The 18,950-nt window shown below is 57.5% G+C and overlaps 1 protein-coding gene across 4 annotated transcripts in view; it reads right to left on the bottom strand.

Moving 5' to 3' along the window:
* The window catches only part of KCNIP2 (potassium voltage-gated channel interacting protein 2), a 42,423-nt gene that overhangs the window by 3,196 nt on the left and 20,277 nt on the right, over window positions 1-18,950 (bottom strand). Inside the window, exons 2-6 of one of the 4 annotated variants that reach the window (XM_050976481.1) lie at window positions 2,447-2,546; window positions 1,239-1,359; window positions 787-856; window positions 619-689; window positions 38-145 (exon numbers count right to left, since the gene is read on the bottom strand). In XM_050976481.1, the coding sequence (XP_050832438.1) occupies window positions 38-145; window positions 619-689; window positions 787-856; window positions 1,239-1,359; window positions 2,447-2,546 (470 nt within the window). Of the gene's footprint in view, window positions 1-37; window positions 146-618; window positions 690-786; window positions 857-1,238; window positions 1,364-2,446; window positions 2,547-7,840; window positions 8,027-13,108; window positions 13,251-18,950 lie in introns of those variants that run through there. The other 3 variants (XM_050976482.1, XM_018910688.3, XM_030241135.2) reach the window with 3 other exon arrangements.

The raw sequence follows: 18,950 nt of genomic DNA, 5'->3' as shown, positions 1-18,950 counted from the left end.
ACTGGCCTCGGGGACCAGTCTGGACCCCCCGTCCCACCTCTTTGGTGATGCAGCCATCTTTGTTCAGGTCATAGAGGTTGAAGGCCCAGTTCAGGCGATCATCAATGGTGCCCCGCAGGATGGTGGACAGCCCAGACACAAAGTCCTGCGAGAATGGACAAGGCAGGCAAAGGGGAGTTACAGCCACAAAGGGCCTCAGAGACACAGGGTACAGCCCTGCTTGAGAGGAACTCAGCCCCAAAGCTGATATGCCCTGGGACTGGGCTGACAAGGCGAAATGTTGGATATCAAAAAGAATTGGGGGAGAAAAAATTGCTTAACACTATACATTTCCTACACTACTCCGTTGGGTCACAGCAACCAAGAGGACAATGTGTTCAGTCTTGTGTGAACAAGGCCCAGCCATGGCTGTGTCTGTCAGTCTAGGTCCCTATACAACCCTACCCAGAAAATACAGAATGCCCCTTTTTTTTTTTTCTTTTCATTAGTTTTCTGTTGCCTCTGGGAATTAATAAACTCCACTAGGCCTGCCAACTCTTCATCCATCTGCAACAATAACACTGCTGACCCTGGTGCCCTGCTGCACCCCAGCACACCCCCTCCTTGGCCACAGCTCACCTCAAAGCTGACGGAGCCATCGTGGTCGGTGTCGAAGGCGTTGAAGAGGAAAGTGGCATAGGTGCTGGAGTCTGCAGGGAGGCAGAGAGCATGAGGGGGTGCTGGGTGACCCTCTGCCCTGCAGAGGCACCCATGTGAATGGGGACAGGGACGGGGATGGGCTCTCACCTCCTTGAGGGAAGAACTGTGAATAGATCTGCTTGAAGTTTTCTTCGTTGACAATGCCACTTGGGCACTCCTGCCAGGGCAAGGTCACAGTGTCACTTCCACATTGCAAAAAGGGCTGAGCACCCCCAAATAACCTGTGGCTGCCTTGCCTTGCCCTCCAGCCCCGTGCATCTGGTGGGGTGGCTAGAAAAGCTGCTTAGAGCATCTCCCTGATTTTTTGGGCTGCACCCCTCACTTGGAGGGGCTCTGAATTCCAGGCATCCAGGAAGGGGCTCTCTGCACCCAAGGAAACAGCACAGGATCAGGTCTCCCCACTGAGCTCCTTGGAGGTAAGATCAGGCTGTAACCTTACATAAACTTTAACCCCAAAAACTTTCACAAACAAAGCAGTACCCTGAGGTGGACATGGCAGCAGAGGTGGGGGCTATCAAAGCTGGTCAGGGAGTACTCACATTCTTGAAGCCTCGGTACAGGACTTGCAGCTCTTTGCGGGTGAACTTGGTCTGCTCCTGGAGCTGCTCCAGCCCCTCGGGGCGGTGGCAGACGGTGGAGAGCTCAAACTCATCCTCAACACTGTCTGCAAGGAACCCAGGGGAAGAGAGGGTGGCTGAGGTCTGCACTGTCCTGCCCTGTCTTGGCATGCCAGGGGGCAGAGAGGCACCTTGCACAGCACATGCTGTCCTCTCACACCTGCCCAGGTTGACATATTTTTGGGGTGCTCTGCTCAGCCAGAGCTGGGTCTATGCCAGAAAAGGACACTCATAAACACCCTGGCTACAGACCAGGGACTGACACTGGCAACAACCCCCCTCCAGTACAGCCCAGGCTGGGCACAAAAGAAGTGTGAAAACCCCTCCCTGCCTGTCCTCCTCCCACCAGCACAGACATCTGCCCTGTGGAGTTCAGACCTGTGATGTCCTGCAGTACCAGGGCTCACACCCAGTAGGAGAATTGCCCCTCAGAACCCTCAGCCCCAAATGCCACCCCCACCCCAGCCTTTCCAGATTCTTTTCTACCCACTGTGCTCCCACCTTCCTTCATGACTTCTATCCACCACCTGCCAAGCTGCACAACCCCTGCCTGCAGCACCGGCACCCTTAGACCCCACTCAGCAGGTACTCCCTCTTCGTGGGACAGCTCACACACTGCCCCTCCATACTCACCTTCTCCCAGGGGGGATTGGCTTGCACCGTGGAGCTGGGAGAGATCCTGACCGGGGGCTTGGACTCACCAAGAAGCCAAGAACACCCAGTACAGGGGGTTAAGGGACTCTGCACTCACACCCTGCTCAGCCTCTCTCATCACCCCATCACACCTCCATCTCCAAACTGCCCCGCAGCTTAGAGGAACAACTCCCCACCCCTCAGATCAGTGCTGGGAGGGCCCTGCTGCCCTGAGCCAGCTCCCAAGCGGTCCTTGCCGCTGTGCATCCCGTGGGAGCTGCTCCAGGGAGATGAAGAGGGAGAAAACCAGCCTGTGAGCAGGTAACGATAGAGGTGGGTGCAGAGCCCATGAGATCGGACCCCTCCAGGGCAGGGCTGATCCTGACAGCCAGGGCAGGGGAGAGGCGGAGGCGTCCCCTTCCCGCAGGCAGGGCCAGGGCGGAGAGCAGGCAGCAGCACCGCCGGGGACAAACACACACAAAGGCAAGAAGAAGCACTTGCTTTCACTGAGCGAGGGGATGGATTTGGGCCGGCAGCAGGGCAGCAGTTTGAGGAATCGCTGCTTCAGCGCTTTTTTAGTTTGGACTGGCGGATTGCCTGGAAGAAAGAAGGAGTCACCAAGCAGAAGAATTAACACAGCATCAGCCCCCGGTCCCGACGGGCAGCAGGGTTGGGCACCCGGCGCGGGGTGATCTGAGCGGAGGCAGCACATGCAGCGTGAGGCTGGAGGAGCAGGAAGGCAAAACCCAGCCCAGGCTTTGGTCGACTTTACTGCTCAATCCCAGGACAAACCCAGCACTGGAGTATCCATCCTTGGGAAGGATGAGGACAACTCTGCTAGGCTACCCACACCCAGCACTTCTGTACACCCCCATCATATCAGGGTGCCCTGGAGACTTCCAGGAGCTCAGAGTCAGGAAATGGCAGGGCCAGACTCTGTCCTTTAGCCTTGAGGACAATTACCTGCTCCCCGGGCACCCTCTCCGAGGGGCTCTGCAGGGAGGCAAGGTAGAATGAAGCCCAAGAAACAGCCTGTGGCAGAGCCAGGGCATTGCATCCTCACTAAGCTCGGGCTGGGTTTGATCCTGCTGGCACCCAAGGGCTGAAGGCAAAGCATGCACCAGACCCCCCATGCAGCCCAGACTGCAGCATGCACCCCCACCCCAGTGCAACACTGGGACCTGAGCCCAGGGACCTGCTTGAGACAGCCAGAAGGGGAACAGGGCTTTGCCGTGGCCAGGCTACAGGGCTGGGTGAGGGACTCCCCGTGCCAGCCTGGCCCATGGCCACTGCATCCAAGTCACCCTGCATTAACAGTAGGTCCCCCCACTGTACTGACCCCACTGCCACCCCCTGCTCCCCCATTTGGACCCCAGTGGGTTCACTCAGCCCCATCTCTCCCAGCTGGTGTTGCCCCATGGCTGCAGACCCCTTCCCTCCCTTCCCACAGTGCCTCAAGCCAGCAAACTCAGCGCAGGACTAACGCTGCAGGTGGGGAAAGGAGGAGGAGGAGGAGGAGGGGATGAAGGCCATGCTGGGTTCCAGCCTCCGAGGGGAGGCAGATGCCAGCATGGGGACAAATGGGACAAAAGGTGCAAAGTCCCTTTGGGGCTCTGGTTTGTCACTGTGTTTGCTCCGAGCATCCTGTACATCTGCAAGCAGCAGGTCACAATGCCTATGCATCCTGAGCCCTGGTTTTGGGGCTGTTTCTCTAGGGGTCTAGCAAATAGCTGCCAGAGAAGTCCCTTCTCAGCCTTGTGGGACTAAGCTGAGCCTCAGATGCCCGGAAAATGGTGTTGCATTGTACCCAGCTCCAAGACAGAGACATGGGTCTGCATCCAGCAGCCACTTCTAGGCAGGTTGGCCCCAAAGGGCCCACAAGCAGAACCTGGCACCCTCTGAGCTCACACCAAGGCAGCTCCATCATTCTAGGGGATGGAGAATAGCTCCAGGAAGTCATGGATCCAGCAGGACATCACAAAAAGCCACTCAAAGAGGGCAAGTTCTCCCCAGGGATATGGCATTCCTAGCAGGGTGACAGTGAGCTGCAAACCTATAGAGATGAACCAACACATCCCCTGGCATTTGTCAGGGGGTGACAGGGGAAAGGGTGAGGACCAGGATCTTGGCACTGGTAGAACAGCACAACCTGGCTCCTATCTGCTCCAGGGTTTGCAGCCAGGTGAGGAAAGAGGACTTTTCTTTCCTAGAAGTGGGCATCAGTCGTACATAAACCATTATTTTGTCCCAGCTACCCTTCCAGGGCCTTAATTTGCAGAGGGAAAGGGAAATTGCACCTTTCAGCTTTCCAAGGATGCTCTGGGGCCAGGTCCCTCCAGCAGAGCTGAGCTGTGGGAACAGACCTGACCGGCAGAAGTATCCCCTTTGCTGAGAGGGAAGGGACAGGGTGGGCAGAGCAACACCCAGTGCCAGGGTGATGCACCCAGGAGGGAGCAGGGCAGGAGGGAAACCACACAGCGAGAGAGATGCAACAGAGAGTAAACTGTGGTTGGACTCACAGGGGCAGCAGGTATAGGCACGTGCAGTAGGTCAGGTCGGGTGCAAGTTACACTTTAGTTTGTTATAAAGAAGGAAAAAGAAAAAATAAAGAACATGGGCGTTTTCTCAAGGAGGAAACTGAAGGGGGCCCGATTCCAGGGTCCCCAGGGCAGGGGGGGGAGCACATTCAGCACATGCAGCTTAACAACAGGAGAGGGGTGACCAGGACTGGGGTTTTGCTGTCCTGGCTTTAGTGAACACAAGGGCTCTGCTGAGAAGGGGACACTACCCTCTTTCTGTCCCCTCAAAAACCACAAGCAAGTCTGGGAGCTGCTCCTTGTTGGGAAACAGCTCTGCCCAAAGATGAGGAGCAGAGCCCAACCATGTGCTGCCGCTCTGGACACAAGGGACATTGCAGCACGAAGCCCTGTCCCTGTCGGTGACAGCTCCTTCTCCAGATGCCGCTCTGCTCTCCACCCTCCTGCAAGGGCCATCCAGCGGCCGCACAGAGCAGTAAGGGCTGGCAGTGCTTTATCTGTGGTGGGAGGGCTGCCGGCTTAAGTGGCTTGTCGCTTCCCATGCATCACTCTGCAGCTCGGTGACTTCAAGACACACAAACACACACAAGCTGACACTCCATCCTTGAGTAGCACCAGAAGGGGAAGGGATTTCCCACCCCCACCTCCACACACTGTTGAAATGAATCCTGAAGGCTGGTTCCGAAGGGACGTACAGTGGGTAGATCCCTGCCCCCAGCAATTATTGCCATCAGGATGGCCACGGACCACTTTGTAATGAGCCACCAGCAGCTGATGTGTCCTTGGAGGCTGGATCCAGCCAATGCCACCATGCTGAGGGTTACCCAGTGCTAGGCTGACACCCCCTTCCCACAGAGAACCCAAGAGGAAAAGCAGGAGACAGAGTCAGTTGGGTGCATAACAATGTCCCTGTCCTCCCACTGAGCCACAACCACCAGTGGCCTTCCAGTGACAGCTGGATGGGGAGATCAACCTTCACCTCCCATAGCATCCTCCTGCTAGAATACACCCTCAGTAACAAACCAACAGGCAGTGCCAAAACTCCCCCATCACTCTCAGTAACCTGTCAATAAATGCATGATCATGATGGTGGAAAATGTGCATCCCACAACAAGACCCCCCCAGTGTCCCCAGCCCCAGGGGGCAGTACCCTTCCAGAAGGGGAGCAGAGCACCAGCAGCCCACCAGTCATGCAGCATCACAGCCCCTGCTTGGCCCCGTGGGCCAAGGGTCAGCTGGCAAGTCAGGAGGAGCTGGTATCCCAGACTGATCTGAACCCAGCTGCCCCTAAAACCTGTGGCTGACAATCATCCCTATGCAGGGCTCAGCTGCTCAGGGAGTTGCCCAGCCTCAGGCAGTGCCATCAGCCACAGCTCTCTGGGGGCTGCAATGACACTAAGCAGGAGGAAGAGTGAGTGTCCCCTGGGGATAGATCAGGATGTGTCCCACCAACAGCAGCTCTGCAAATGACCCTCATCAGTCAGCAATGCAGAGCCAAGTGTAGCAAAGGTGCCAGACAGTCATCCATCAGAGGAATGAAATCACAGCTGGCATCTCCCAGGGCCAAAGAGTCCCCGTCTCTGGGGTGGGACAGAGCTGGGAGCAGCAAAGCTGCCAAGCAAGCTGCAGTTTGAGGGACAGCAAAGGCTCAGGACCAGGATATTCCCTGGTGCCAGAGGGAGAAACAGCTGCACAACCCTTGTGCTGAGCAGTCCCCAGGGGGCTACTGGCCATGGGCCAGAACAGGCCACAGAGTCAAGTGGGGCTCGCAGCACTGCTGTCCCCATTGCCATCCCCAGCCTGTGACAGTGCTCCCAGACAGACTGGCTGTGCCCAAAGAAGTTGTTGCAGAATAATAATTTCTTCACTGTTCACACTGCGCACAAAATGTTGCGAGCAGGGAATGGAACAGGATACACATCCAAAGAGACAGAGGAGCTCAGGGGTTCCCAAATGGAGCAGACAAAGCTGCAGGACTGGGACAGCCATAAGCATCACCCTGCTGCAAAACCCACGCACAGAGACACATCCTGCACCCATCAGCACCTCCTCTGGCAGCAGGAATCAGCACATCCAAGGTGCCAGAGGAGCTACCCAAAAAAATGCCCCAGTGGAGCAGCAGCTCCTCTTGGCTGCAAGCAGTGAGTTCCACAAGAGAGCTAGGGCTCTGCCTCTGCGTATCCATTACCCAGATGCCATCTATACCCTCCACAGTAAGGCACAGGGACAAAAAGTGGATGTGCTTCAGCCACACCCCAGCCAGATCTCAGGCAGCTCAGGGACATCCTCCATCAGAAGGAATTTGAAAACATCTGCTGAGCACAGCACCCTCCTCTTCTCCCCTCTCTCTGCTCTAATACTAGTTGCTCCTCTGATCACTCCTGGCCACACATCTCCCATTCCGAAATCTGGCTACCCAAGGGGATATGATCTGCAGTCCCTTCATTTCACAGCATCCCCAGTGCCAGCAAGGATACAGAGGGGATGGAGGCAAACCAACCCCAAAACACCTTCATGCAAAGTCTATTGGCAGCCCTTGTCTGAGCTGGGACTGTCTGTGGCACTGTCGAGCCAGAGGAAAAAAGGCATCAGCACCATGCAGCTCCCTGCACTCCCACCCTCACCAGGCACAACCAACAGGTGGTGTATCCATTGCTCTGACATATTTTGGGTCCTCTTCTTTGGTCACATCCAGCCCTGTCTTCAGTACCCACTTGCCAATCCAGGAAGCTCAACACCCAGAGCATCCTCTTCCTTCCCCAACCCTGGCACAGCCCCACAGGGAGGGCAAAGGGGCTCTCAGCTCTTTTCCAATGTTTTCCACATAGCCACCAATTCCTGTAGCAGTGAGAAAGCTTTGTCTTGCATGGTGCTGCACCCCACATTCATGGCTCTTTTCTCCCAGCTCACATTTATCTCTTCAGCCCCAGTTACCTGCAGTGCTTTTCCCCATCATCTGACAAAGCCCAGCCCTCTGCATCCCGTTGCCCTGAGACTCCAATAGCCCAGCACCCCACATGTCACTGCATCCCAGTGCCTCCAGACACAGATATCCCCCATCCTAAAGCTCCCAGACACCTTAAATTTCTAGCATCCTGCACCCAACACCACACATTCCAATGTCCACAAATATTCCCATCCAATATCCTAACACTCTCAAACACCCCCAGACACCCTTACTTCCCCAGTTCCTTACACCCTAGTGCTGCCCAGTGCCCACCCCCACCCCCGCCCAAAAAAAAAAAAGCCCTTAACCACACTAATCCCCTGCAAGCCCTTGGGATAGGAGGAGCACCTCCACCACCACATTCCCATCTCCTTGCAATGCCATCCCCATCCCTGTCCCCATCCCACCTCCCCTGGTCAGGTCGATGATGCCCAGAGCATGGAGTATCTTGAGGCTGGAGCAGAGCAGCAGGATGATGCCCACGGTTTGCAGCCCCTGCAGGTCCCAGGGTGCCTCAGCAAGCGCCATCCCCAGACACACAGCACCAGCCAGCAGCTACTCTGGCAGCAACAGACCCAGCAACGCAGGAGAGGGGAGGGCAGGGGAGGAGAGACCTGCCTTGGCCCTCCCTCTTCCTGCCCTGGCACTCTCTGGGGTCTCCCAGGGCACCCAGGCTGCAGAGAAGGAAAGCCCACAAAACTGCCCAAGGGACTTAGGGGTCAGCTCTCCTGCAGGGCACCCCTGCACTACACAGCCTGGCACACGAACCCACAAAGGGGTGCACAATGGGCACCAGTGGGTGCATGGAGGTGGAGGAGGCTCAGCCACACTGACTTCCACCCCAACAGCAGCTCATGGTGGCACTGGAGCTGAGCAGTCTGCAGGGACCCTCGAGTTCATCACACACTACTGGGATACTGCTGTCACCAGCCCAGGGAGCAGCTCCGCTTAGGAAATCCTCTCTGCCCCACCAGAAACCACCAAACCTTCCCCCCAACAGTGTCCCCACCTTGCATGGCACAAGTTTTCCCTGTCTTGGAGCTCAGCCTTGTTCACTGATCACCTCCACAGACACCTGCAACCCTCATCTCCTCCCTCTTCTGCATCTCTGCACCAGCAAGTCAGTCACAGCCACAGCTGGGGCTGCCAGCCCTGGGTATGTTGCTTGCTGCTGGAGAGAAATGTGCTCCACAGAGTGCAAATGTGCCCCACAGGGCACTGCCTGGAGGGCAGGCAGCATGTCAGGGACAGCCAGGGTGGGTGCTCCCCATAGCCCACCCAGCATCCTGCTTTGAGGGCAGGAGAGACTCCAGCCTGGCAGCAGTGGTTATTAGAAAGTGACTTTGAGCTGTCTATGCATCTCTCATCTCACAGCTCCTCTGATGTGGCCACCTCCTGCCCCAGCAGTACAACAAGCCCCAGGGCAGGCACCCATGGGGAAATGAGACATTCTCCTGTATCCCTGGCAGGGGATGCTGTAGCCAAGCATGGATGGCACATCTGACATCCCAGTATAAGCATTCAGCGACCATGGACTCCATACTCCCTAGAGCCCAGTCCAGGGGTCCTGCCCCTAGCAGGGGAGAGGTGAAGGACATCCCAATGAGCTCCTACAGCACCCTGCAGCCCAACACAACCTTGTTCTAGAGAGTCACAGCCTCTCCCACTGGACATGAAGGTTTCACCCTCCACCAACAGAGCAGGACTATAAAGAAGGGCAGTCTATTCCAACAGACTCCTTTGCTCTCTACATTTCTTGCTTTTTCTCCAGCCTGTGGTTTCCTCACCTCCCTGTGGCCAAGTGATCTCTGGCCCCTCCATCTGCTGGCTCAGAGCCCATCCTGGGACAGAGTGGGGGCCCTTTCCCCTGTCCAGCTGGATCTCCTTGCTCCCCTCTCCAGGCACATCAGCAACAGTAAGAGCAAATCAGGCCAGAGGGAATTGGGAAGGAAGCAATGTGAAAAGTGATTAACACAAGGCCGGAGGGAGAACAGATTCAACAAGCTAATTAGGTCTGGCTGGGCTGAGCAGGACATGTCACCACGCAGCAGCAGAGGCACAGGGTGCACTACAGGTACTGTGGACTTTGGGGAGCTCAGGGCTGCTGGGAGAGCCAACCCTGCCCAGGTCTAGAGCCAGCTGACAAACCTGCTAGCCCATGGAAAGGCAAGGGTTAAATCCAGTGCAGATGGAGGGAATGTCTGATGCAGTCCAGCCCAGGGAACCCCAAACCACGACCTGGAGTGCCTGCAACTATCCTAGGTTAGATTTCAACACTTCAAGATCTACTGCCCTGCAGCAAGCTCACCTTGACCTCTGGGGTCTGTCAAACCCAGCAAGGCTGGCTGACACCCTGAGCCCAGGGACCAAAGGGCCAGTCCTTCCTGCAGCCAAGACACAGCACTCCTGCCAAAGAAGTTCCTGGAAAGCAGGAGGATCCAGGGCTTGGCACAGGACTTTACTCTCGCTAGCACCTTGGGGATGCTTGCTTTCTCCCCTCTCAAGAGGGGCCCTCATCCTGAGCCAGCCATGAGGAGGGGTCCACACTGCTCACTGCCACCACCCTCCTGCCTGGCACCTTTCGGGGTGCCAGTGGCACCCAGGCATGCTGCTGCTCCCTCCTGTTTCTCTCACACTCTGGAAGGGTTTGGCACCCTCCCAGCCCTGCTTCTCTCTCCAAAATCTCAACTCTAGAGCAGCAGCAACCCCCAGGGAAGGCAGAGGCCAGCACACCCTATGCTGGGGGCTTCTGAAGACACCCCCAGTCCTGCCTGCCTGACCCCCAGCACGTACCCTGAACAGCCAAGGCAAGAACAGCCCTGGGCGGGCACCAATTATCCTGCCGACAGCAATCTGCCACTTCATTCAATATTAATCTGTGGCTGGGCTACGCGGGTGGCTCTCCCGCCTTTTCCCTCCTGCCACCGCTCCTCCCAGCCGGGACCGATTGCTCTGAGCTGAATTATTGATGCTGCACTTCAAGAGGCAAAATTGATAGCGTTTCTCTCCACCTGCCCCATCCTGAGCGCTTGGCCAAAGCGAGATCTCAGCAGAGGTCTGAGAGCCTCATGCGTGGGTCTGCCAGGAGATCTTCAGGGCTGGGGACAGCCATGATGGCACAGGGCAGAGGTGGGATGACACAATCCATCATTGATTATCCAGCTGGTAAACAACGTCAATTCCAGCATTGATCACCTTGAAGATCCTGGAGCACAGTGCAATCACAGGGATGCTCCACTGCTGCTGCCAGACAGTGGCTGTGCCTATGCCACCAAGGCTGTGGCACGGTCCCAGGGGGTACAGTGCCAAGCAGACAGGACAAGGGGTTGCAGACAGTCAGCACTTCTGTCCAACCCCTTTTTCAGGGAAGTGCCAGCTCCAAATGAAAGATGGGGTCCTTGGGGCCTCATCCAGCTCAGTTTGGGAACCCAGCAAGCCTGGAATCCCCCCAGGATCTCATTGTGAGATGCTCCTACTGAACTCTTCCCCCAGACTTAGAGGCATTGGCTTGGTCCCATCCGGAGCTGCTCCATTCCCAGCCCATCACTGTGGTCGCACAGCACAACCTGGGCAGAGAAAGAGCCGCAGGCAGGGGAGCAGTAGGGACGGGGCAGGGAGAGCCTGGGCCAGCAGCCGGAGCAGGGGAAGCACCGCCGGCAGCATCGATGGCTCTGGAGCAGGTGGCAGAGCCCCGTGTCCATTAGCAGACCCAAGCCATTAGTGTTTGGTTTCAGGCTCTTTGCGGTCTCTGGGCTGTCACTGTTGACTGAGCCATGGCTTGTAAACAACCCCTGGAGGGGACACAGTATTTACCAGGCCCAGACATTGCCTGGGACCTTCCCTGGAGAGCAAAATCCTACCTGCTGCCTCTCAAGTCAGAAGGGGCAGCAAGCTATGCAACAGCACCGCACCTTCATCCCCTGCCATTCACACACAGGACTCCTTGTACAGTGCCCAGGGCTCAGCTTAACCTCTGCCAATTTCTGCCCCTTAAGCAATGTTTCCTTCTCCTCCGGGTACCTTCAGGCAATGGGAGCAATTGCTGGCAATCCAGGGCACCTGGACCCCATTCCCACTCTCACAGCTGGTGCACATCTCCAGCCAAGCCAGAGGGAACTGCAGCTTCTCAGTATGGGAATGTGGGTGGAGAGGGACCGGCATGGCCCTGTTCCTTCTGGAGGGGTGACAGATGACTGGGACAAGGCTGGACACAGGACACCCCATCTCCAGCACCCTGCTCTGGCCCATGCTAGGGAAAAGTCAGTTGCAGATGGACAAGGAGTGTGCCCCAGGAAACAGAGGAGCCACAGAAGGCAAGAAGTGGCCCCTGCCTGGTCCTGAGCCCCTCTGCAGGGTTGCTGCAGGAGCTGTGGGCTCTCTGTCTCCACTCTTTCCACCACATCTGGGAGCTGCAGAACAGCTGCAATCAGTGCCACCAATTTTGGTCCAAAGCTTCGAGCAGCTACACGGGGAAGCAAAAGCACTGGGTAGGGGAAAAGCGGGGTCTGAGGGAGGCACCCCCAAATCACCTGCAGCTGGGGAGGGGGAAGCCACCCTGGGCACAGTCAGCATGCCCTCTCCCAGCACTCACAAGGCAGGATATCTGACAGGTCAGCTCCTGCCTCAGTTTCCCTCCTGGGAAACCTAGGAGTGCTGCTGCTAGAAACACAGAGACTTAGCAGGCAGTTAAATAGCAATGAAAACTTCCACCCACCTTTCAGAGGGAGATCAGAGGGAGAGATCTCCCTGATCTGTTCCCTCCCTCCCTATCCCCAGGCACAGCCATCCTGTAGATGCAGCCTGCTTCACTGCTTGTGGAGGCAAGCATTCGCCACTACACCCAGCCCATGTGGGAACCAGTGCTGGAGAAGCACAGCAAAGTAACTCAGGGCACCAGTGGAGCAGGAAAACTGTCTCCTCCTCACCCTGTGCGTGCCCCGATGCCAGGGGCCAGGCAGGCTGCAGCATCCTGCAGAGAGGTGTGTGTGGGCATGGGCAGGGGCTGGGCAGGGCTGGGGGGACTCTTAACACAGCCATCACCCTGGGAGTCCAGGGAGCACCCAGCCTAGCAAGTCTTGACCTCGCTCCCACCATGAGAAAGCAGAGTCCCCTGGGTGGATCCAGACTCTGCCAAGTGTGTCCCGTGCACAGCACTCAGCATCTCACACAGCCCATCCACAGCTGGACAGTTCCCTCTGTGTCCCCCACCCTGTCCAAGGGCCACAGGGAGCCTTGGGAGAGCCAGGAGCAGGGGGCCTAGCATGCACCCATCCTGCCAGAGCCTGGCTGCTGTGCAGGCTGGTGCTGAGCCCAACACCTCACGTACAGGGTGAGGTGACCATGGACTCTGGTAACACCTTGCTCCTGTGGAGGTGCTGGAAAACACCTTGGTGCCCACATACACGGTCACGCACAGTCCCAGCCCCCAGCATCCCAGCACAGAGTCACCACCATACAGCACACACCTTGCCAGCCTGGTCCCCTCCCTACATCCCCAGCCACTGGGACAGGCAGGATACTCTGCTCCTTGCATCCTACACCCCTACAAGCAGCCAACAGACACCAGGACTCTCTCATGGATGCAGCAGCCTTGGAGCATCCTTGGGGGGCAGCTCTGGACACCCACCACCTGCCCCTCACGTCCCGGAGGTGACAGCACCGCCCACACCCGTTACCTTCCAAGGACACAGGCTCGAAGAGGCCGAATTGCTCCAGCACCTTGATGAAGAGGACCAAGACCACCAGCACTGCAATCATCTCAAGGCCTTCCAGGTTCATGGTGGGGGTGTTTCATGGCCCCTCACCCCTCCACCCCTCCCTACCACAGTCCTGGAGCCCCCTCACCCCAGCACCTCAGACGCCAGACCATGCATCCCCAGGAGCAGGGCCTGTGTCCCTGGCAGGGGTTCGGCTGTCACCCCCTACTCAGGGACACCTGCCATCAGCCATGGGCGAGCCAGGGGTCAGCGCAGGGCTGTGGCAGGAGGCTCAGGGAGCCACGGCTGAGAGCCCAGGCACAGCAGGGCCGTGCCTGTGAGTAAGAGTGGAGAGAGGCCAAGTGGAGGGAGGCGTGGGGGGTGGCGGGGATGGGGGGGTCGGAGGGGGAAAGAAGGCATGCCCTCCCATTCCAATGACACCACCTCCATCGATTTGCTTAATGCAGTTGCTAAGGAAACGGGCCACAGATATTAAAAGGCACTCGGTTCCCAGGGGGGGACACGGGGAGGGGCAGGACGCTGGGCACCGGCAAAACATCCAGGATGGGAATGACTCAGGTTTGTCCTCTGTGCCCCAGACATGTGTCTGCCCCATGGGGACCAACTTGGCTAAACACCTCAACACTTCCCTCCTGGAGAGTGTCTGGGGCAACAATTCCATCTGTCCCATTTCTGAGCAGGCAGATGGGTCCACCTGTTTTGCTGGGAACACCAAGGGAAGATGGGGAGCAGGTCAGGGAGAACAGGCTGGGAGCAGAGGCTGTGATGCAGGATTCCCAAGACACTGCCAGACTCCCAAATGGTGCAGCAATAGCAGGAGAGGAGGAGAAGCAGGGGCTAGGGACCCAGCCAAGGTCACGCAGAAGCTGGAAACAGAGGGGGAACCTGTGCATCTGTGTGCCTCCAGCACACATCCACACACAGCCAACGGAGCTAAATTTAGCTCCCCTGCTCTTTTCTAACATCATTCCAGCCCCTGCCTGGCTGTTTGATCACAAACACAGGGATCACTGGGGATGCAGGTACCTGTGGCCACTGCCTATCATCAGAACCCAGCACCCCTTGGGGCCCTCCCATCGCTTCCCCCAGGGATGCCACCAGCACTGCCCATCTCCAGGCAGACAATTCCCATATGGCCCATGATGCAAGACCAGTTCCAACTCCAGCACTGGTGTGGCAAGCAGGGCTGCCCCCATTCCACTGCTGCCTCCCACCCCTCCCAGTTCACCCCAGAAGCAAGGCCAGCTGTTACAGGTCAGGTCACCATATCCAGGCTGCAGAGCACACCCCCAGCAAGAGCTCCCAGCAGGGCTGCCTCACACCAATCTCCCAGGAACCCCCATCTCCAGCCCAGGAGGCTGCAGGTTTGTCCCCCGGCAGGGGATGGGGAGGGCTGGTGTCTCAGTCCCATGTCATGGCATAGTCTGGCTAGCTAGTGGCTCCATGCCACAGGGCTTGGCATCTCCTGCCCACCTGGGGCACACTCCCAAGGTTGTTATAACACCAGCAGGAAATGCCAGACATGCATCAGAGGCGTCTTGGGGAAAGAGCTGAAAGCCTTCCCCAGGGAAACATTTCCCAGGCTGGACGTTTTCAGACCTTGCATTTCCTTTTCTTGGAAAGAGCTGAGATTCCAGGCACTGAGCCTGGATTTCATGTGTCTGCTTCCCAGTTTTGCCCTCGAGTCAATCCCTCAGGGCTGGGGTGGCACAGACCTGTTGCACACCTGCAGGAAGTTTCCCACTGATACCATCTGTATTTTTAAAGCCACTTTTATTGCTGAGCCCCAGTTACAACCCATCCTCTCCTCAAGCCTCCAGCTGCTTCCAGCACTGATGCCTGTCCTGCAAGCCACGAGTCTATTTTTGCAATCTAGTTTTGGCCAGATGTAGAAGGAAAGAAGCCCTTCCAGCCTGATCCAGAGGGTTTAGGGCAGTTTCTCTGCAAAGGGAACCTGCTGAACCCGTGTGAACAGACTGTCATCAGCCCCTCATGTCTCTGGCAGCATTGTGGGATGCTGGGGCTGAAGCAGTGGCAGGTCAGTCACCAAGTGACAGATTCTCCACCTGCCCTTGCGGCTCCCCTGTGCTAACCATCCTCCCCAGCAGAGTAGCAATAATTCTCCCACTGCCTGCCGTGTCAGGATTACACATTTCTGTGCTGGAGCCATTAAAAAAACACTCCATTGTTTGCTGCCAGCATGACACAGAATCCCACCAGGACCAGCACAGGCACCTGGCACTGGTGCCATGTCCCAGTGCCACACGCTGTGCCCAGCTCCCAGCACCCCCAGACTCTCCAGGGTTTCTCTCCCAGAGCATATTCCTTTCAACCAAGGGCAGCTCCAGATGGGCTAGGTGTGACAAAGGACCACCCCTTCACCTCACCAAGGTGCCCAGGGATGTTACTCCATCTGGAGCTGCCCCCCAGGATGGAGGAGACACATGGGACCACATGTGGGATGTCACCAATGGAGCCAGACCCACAGCTGCCTGCAAGGGATGCACAAGAGCACGGGTACCCCACCAGAAGTGTGGGACAGGGCTTTGCCCCCCATCCCACTGAGGGGCATCACTCCTGTCCCTGCAGCCAGTCAGCATTTGGCCATGCTGTGGGAAGTGCCTCAAGGCTCTGGCTGAGCTGTGCAGAGAGGTCTCACAGACGGAAGGAACAATGCACACCCCAGGCAGAAGAGGCTCTGCACGTCCCCAGACACGTGATGCCAGTTCCACCCCTCCTGCCCTGCTCCTTGCCTTGGGGTCTCACCCTGCAAACCCCTGACACCCACATCCCACTGCAGAGGGGCTTGGAGAGACCCTTCACTGGGGAAACTGGGACCCCCACCACATCCCAGAGCTCCCCAACACACCAGCTGAGCACCAAAGATGTGGGTCATGCCCAAAGGGACCCAGAGCCCCAAAACGCAGATTGAGGCCTGAGCATGAGCTCTGGGCACCCTACCAGAGTGGAAAGCTCCAGAGAGTCCATCTGCACCCCCATCTCACAGCAAGGGGCAGCAGCACCTCGACCCTGGCAGCATGGTGGACCTGGAGTAGCGCTGGATACAGCCCTGAGCCACAGCCCAGCCTCAGGCTGCACTGGCTGCTCTCATGCAGCGGAGCAGGACCACGGCAGGAGGAACTAATGAAGTCACTGAGGAGATGGAGGTCTCCCAGAGAGGCAGAGAGGGAGTCTCCAGTGCACCTCTCCCTCACCAAGCATCTGGCCCGCCTTGCCGCTTGGTCTGTACAAGTGGCCGGGCCGGGCCACGCTGTCCCCCCATGTCCCCAGCCCCGTACCTTCAATGCCGCTGATGATTTTGAAGCAGCGGGTGGTGAACCAATAGGAGATGAGGAGGAGGATGGCAATCAGGGAGGCATAGAGCAGGCTGTCGTTGTGCAGGGATGTCCTCTCCATGGCTCCATGCCCCGTGCCCGCTCGCGCCCCCAGCCAGCCCCGCTGTGCTATCTGGGGCAGCCCTGTCCCGGCAGTCCCCCGCCAGAGGAGCCGGCCACCGCGGGCAGGGAGGCGGGGGGCCGCACGGGCAGGCAGGCAGGTAATTGGGAGCGTTGTGTGAGAGCCAGGCTCCCAAACCAATTACCTTAATTGTGCTCAGACAGCACATGGCAAACAGTTAAAAATAACCCTCCTGGCCCGGGGGGAGAGTGGCACCATCAGCCAGGAGAAGGAGGCAGGGGGCAGAGAACAGACAGGGCTCGTTACACATGTGGCTGTGTCTCAGTGCCATGGGGCCAGCAAGGCAGCACCACAGCCCAAGGGCTGCTCTGAGCTGGTCTTGGGATCCTCAGGGCTCAGCTCCTTGCTGCCGCACCACAGGCGAAGCTGGGAGTCCTGGAAAAAGGGGTCCCTAGGGAACGATGCTGCCAGGATCTCTGCTGATGCCTGTGTCTGTCCTTGCTCTAGACACGAGGGCTTGAAGGAAGGTGTTTCTGCAGTTCTGCCATCCTGGAGACCTGGGTCTGGAATCTTGTTCCCTATGTCCCACAACAGCACCTCCCCAGGGATGTCTGCGATCAGCATCTGTTTCTCTCAGCCTGGAGTCAGAGTCAGCCAGCCAGGTTCCTGCTCTGTGATGCCAGGTGCATTTAGTGCCACTGTGGGTTTGGGCACACTCACACACAGATCCCAAACCATACTGGATTAGCTGCACCCATGCCTGAGACACTTCTACCCCTGCACGGCACTTGGCCCCATCTGCTGTGCCATGGGACAAACGGCTGAGGAAGACACCAGACCCAAGTGTTTCATCCCAAACCCTCTTTGCACACGAGATGTCCCATCCCTACCTTGCACCCACAGCCAGGGGTTGTGGCCACCCCACCGTGTGAGGAGTACAGCATTGCCCTAGCTGTGCCCCTTTCAGGGAGCAGAATCCAAGCATGCAGATCCATCCCTCCCTTCTCCTCTCTTCCCCGATATCAACGGCTCCGAGGATCCACAGGTGACACAGGGCAAAATGGCCCTGGCACATGCCCATGGCTCAGCACTGGGGAGAGCAGCAGACCCTGTAACACGGCCCCAGGACCAGGCAGCCCAGGCTGGCACTGAGCCCATGCTGCCTGTCCCACTCTGGGCTGTGACACTGACAGCCGTAAAGCATCCCCCACCCAGCCACCCCTGCCCTGGCTCTCCAGTGCTGCCAGCAGCACAACCCTGCCAAACTGCTAAATTTAAACACCCTGCAAGCCACCTGCTGGGTGGTGTATAAATATCCCCTGGAGTGGGGTTTCTTGCCCAAAAAGCAGCTCCATGCACACAGCATGCCACGAGCACACCCAGGTAGCCAGGCTCTGTCTCCACCCAACCAGCAGCTGGGGGTGGGGCACTGTCCCCCACTGCAGGATGGAGCAGATGGGGATGGAGCAGGGCAATCATCCATTGTCAAGGCTCCTGTCTCTTCAGGAGGGGACCATGAACCTTGACTGTGGCCAGGATCTGCCCTCCTTGAGAGCCACCCCTGTGGCTACCCCTAAAGTGTTCTTCACTCAGTGCAGCAGCGTGTTAGGACACTACTTCCACAAAATGTGCCACAGGACCTGCTGGGCCACAGTGAGGTGATGGTCCCTGGGCACAGTTGGGCAGCTGCTGCCCAGGTCTCAGGAGCTCCTGACCTGCCGGGGGGCCAGCCTGATGGATAGGAATTTCTCCTTTTTTTTGGTTCTCGGGGCCATCATCCATTAGGGAGAGTTAAATTTAGGTTAAAGCTGATCCCTTATTACCTTGCTGCTAATCAGAGCGCGAGCAGATTATTAATAAGCACATTAAAATATTGGTGAAATGCTATTTTTGGGAGGTGAAGTCACAGTTTTAATCTGGTTAATTGATTGAGTCATTTCTCTTTGCCCTCTCTGGCAACCTGTCCTTGGCCAGCTCCCCAGGGCACCCAGCCAGGGGGCCCCTTGCCCCAGGCCCACCTGGTCAAGCACCCAGTGACCTCTGCAGTGAGCTCCAGGAGACCTCCTTCAACTCTGCAGGAAGGACAAGGGGTACTGCCCCCCAAAAGGGAATGATGTGGTAGGATAACAGCCAGAAAGGGGTCAGCATCTTGGTGACCCAAGGATCAGAGAAGCAGCTGGGGAGGAGGGGAGCTGCAGAGGGGAGAAGGCTGTGCAAGCCCCACATCCCACACCCAACTCAGAGCTGCTCGGCTTTGGGTTTCACCCCACTATAGCTTGTCTCGGAGCTTGGGAGGACACCAAGAAGATGGTAAGGGTAGTCAGTGCCCCACAGCCAGCCATGCCCTCTGTGCCCATCCCAGTCCCATGCACACCCAGCAGGG

Source organism: Serinus canaria, chromosome 6, assembly GCF_022539315.1.
Source record: "Serinus canaria isolate serCan28SL12 chromosome 6, serCan2020, whole genome shotgun sequence".
Classification (NCBI taxonomy): Eukaryota; Metazoa; Chordata; class Aves; order Passeriformes; family Fringillidae; genus Serinus; species Serinus canaria.
Note: the sequence above shows the minus strand (reverse complement) of the source record. Positions and strands in the feature narration are given on the sequence as shown.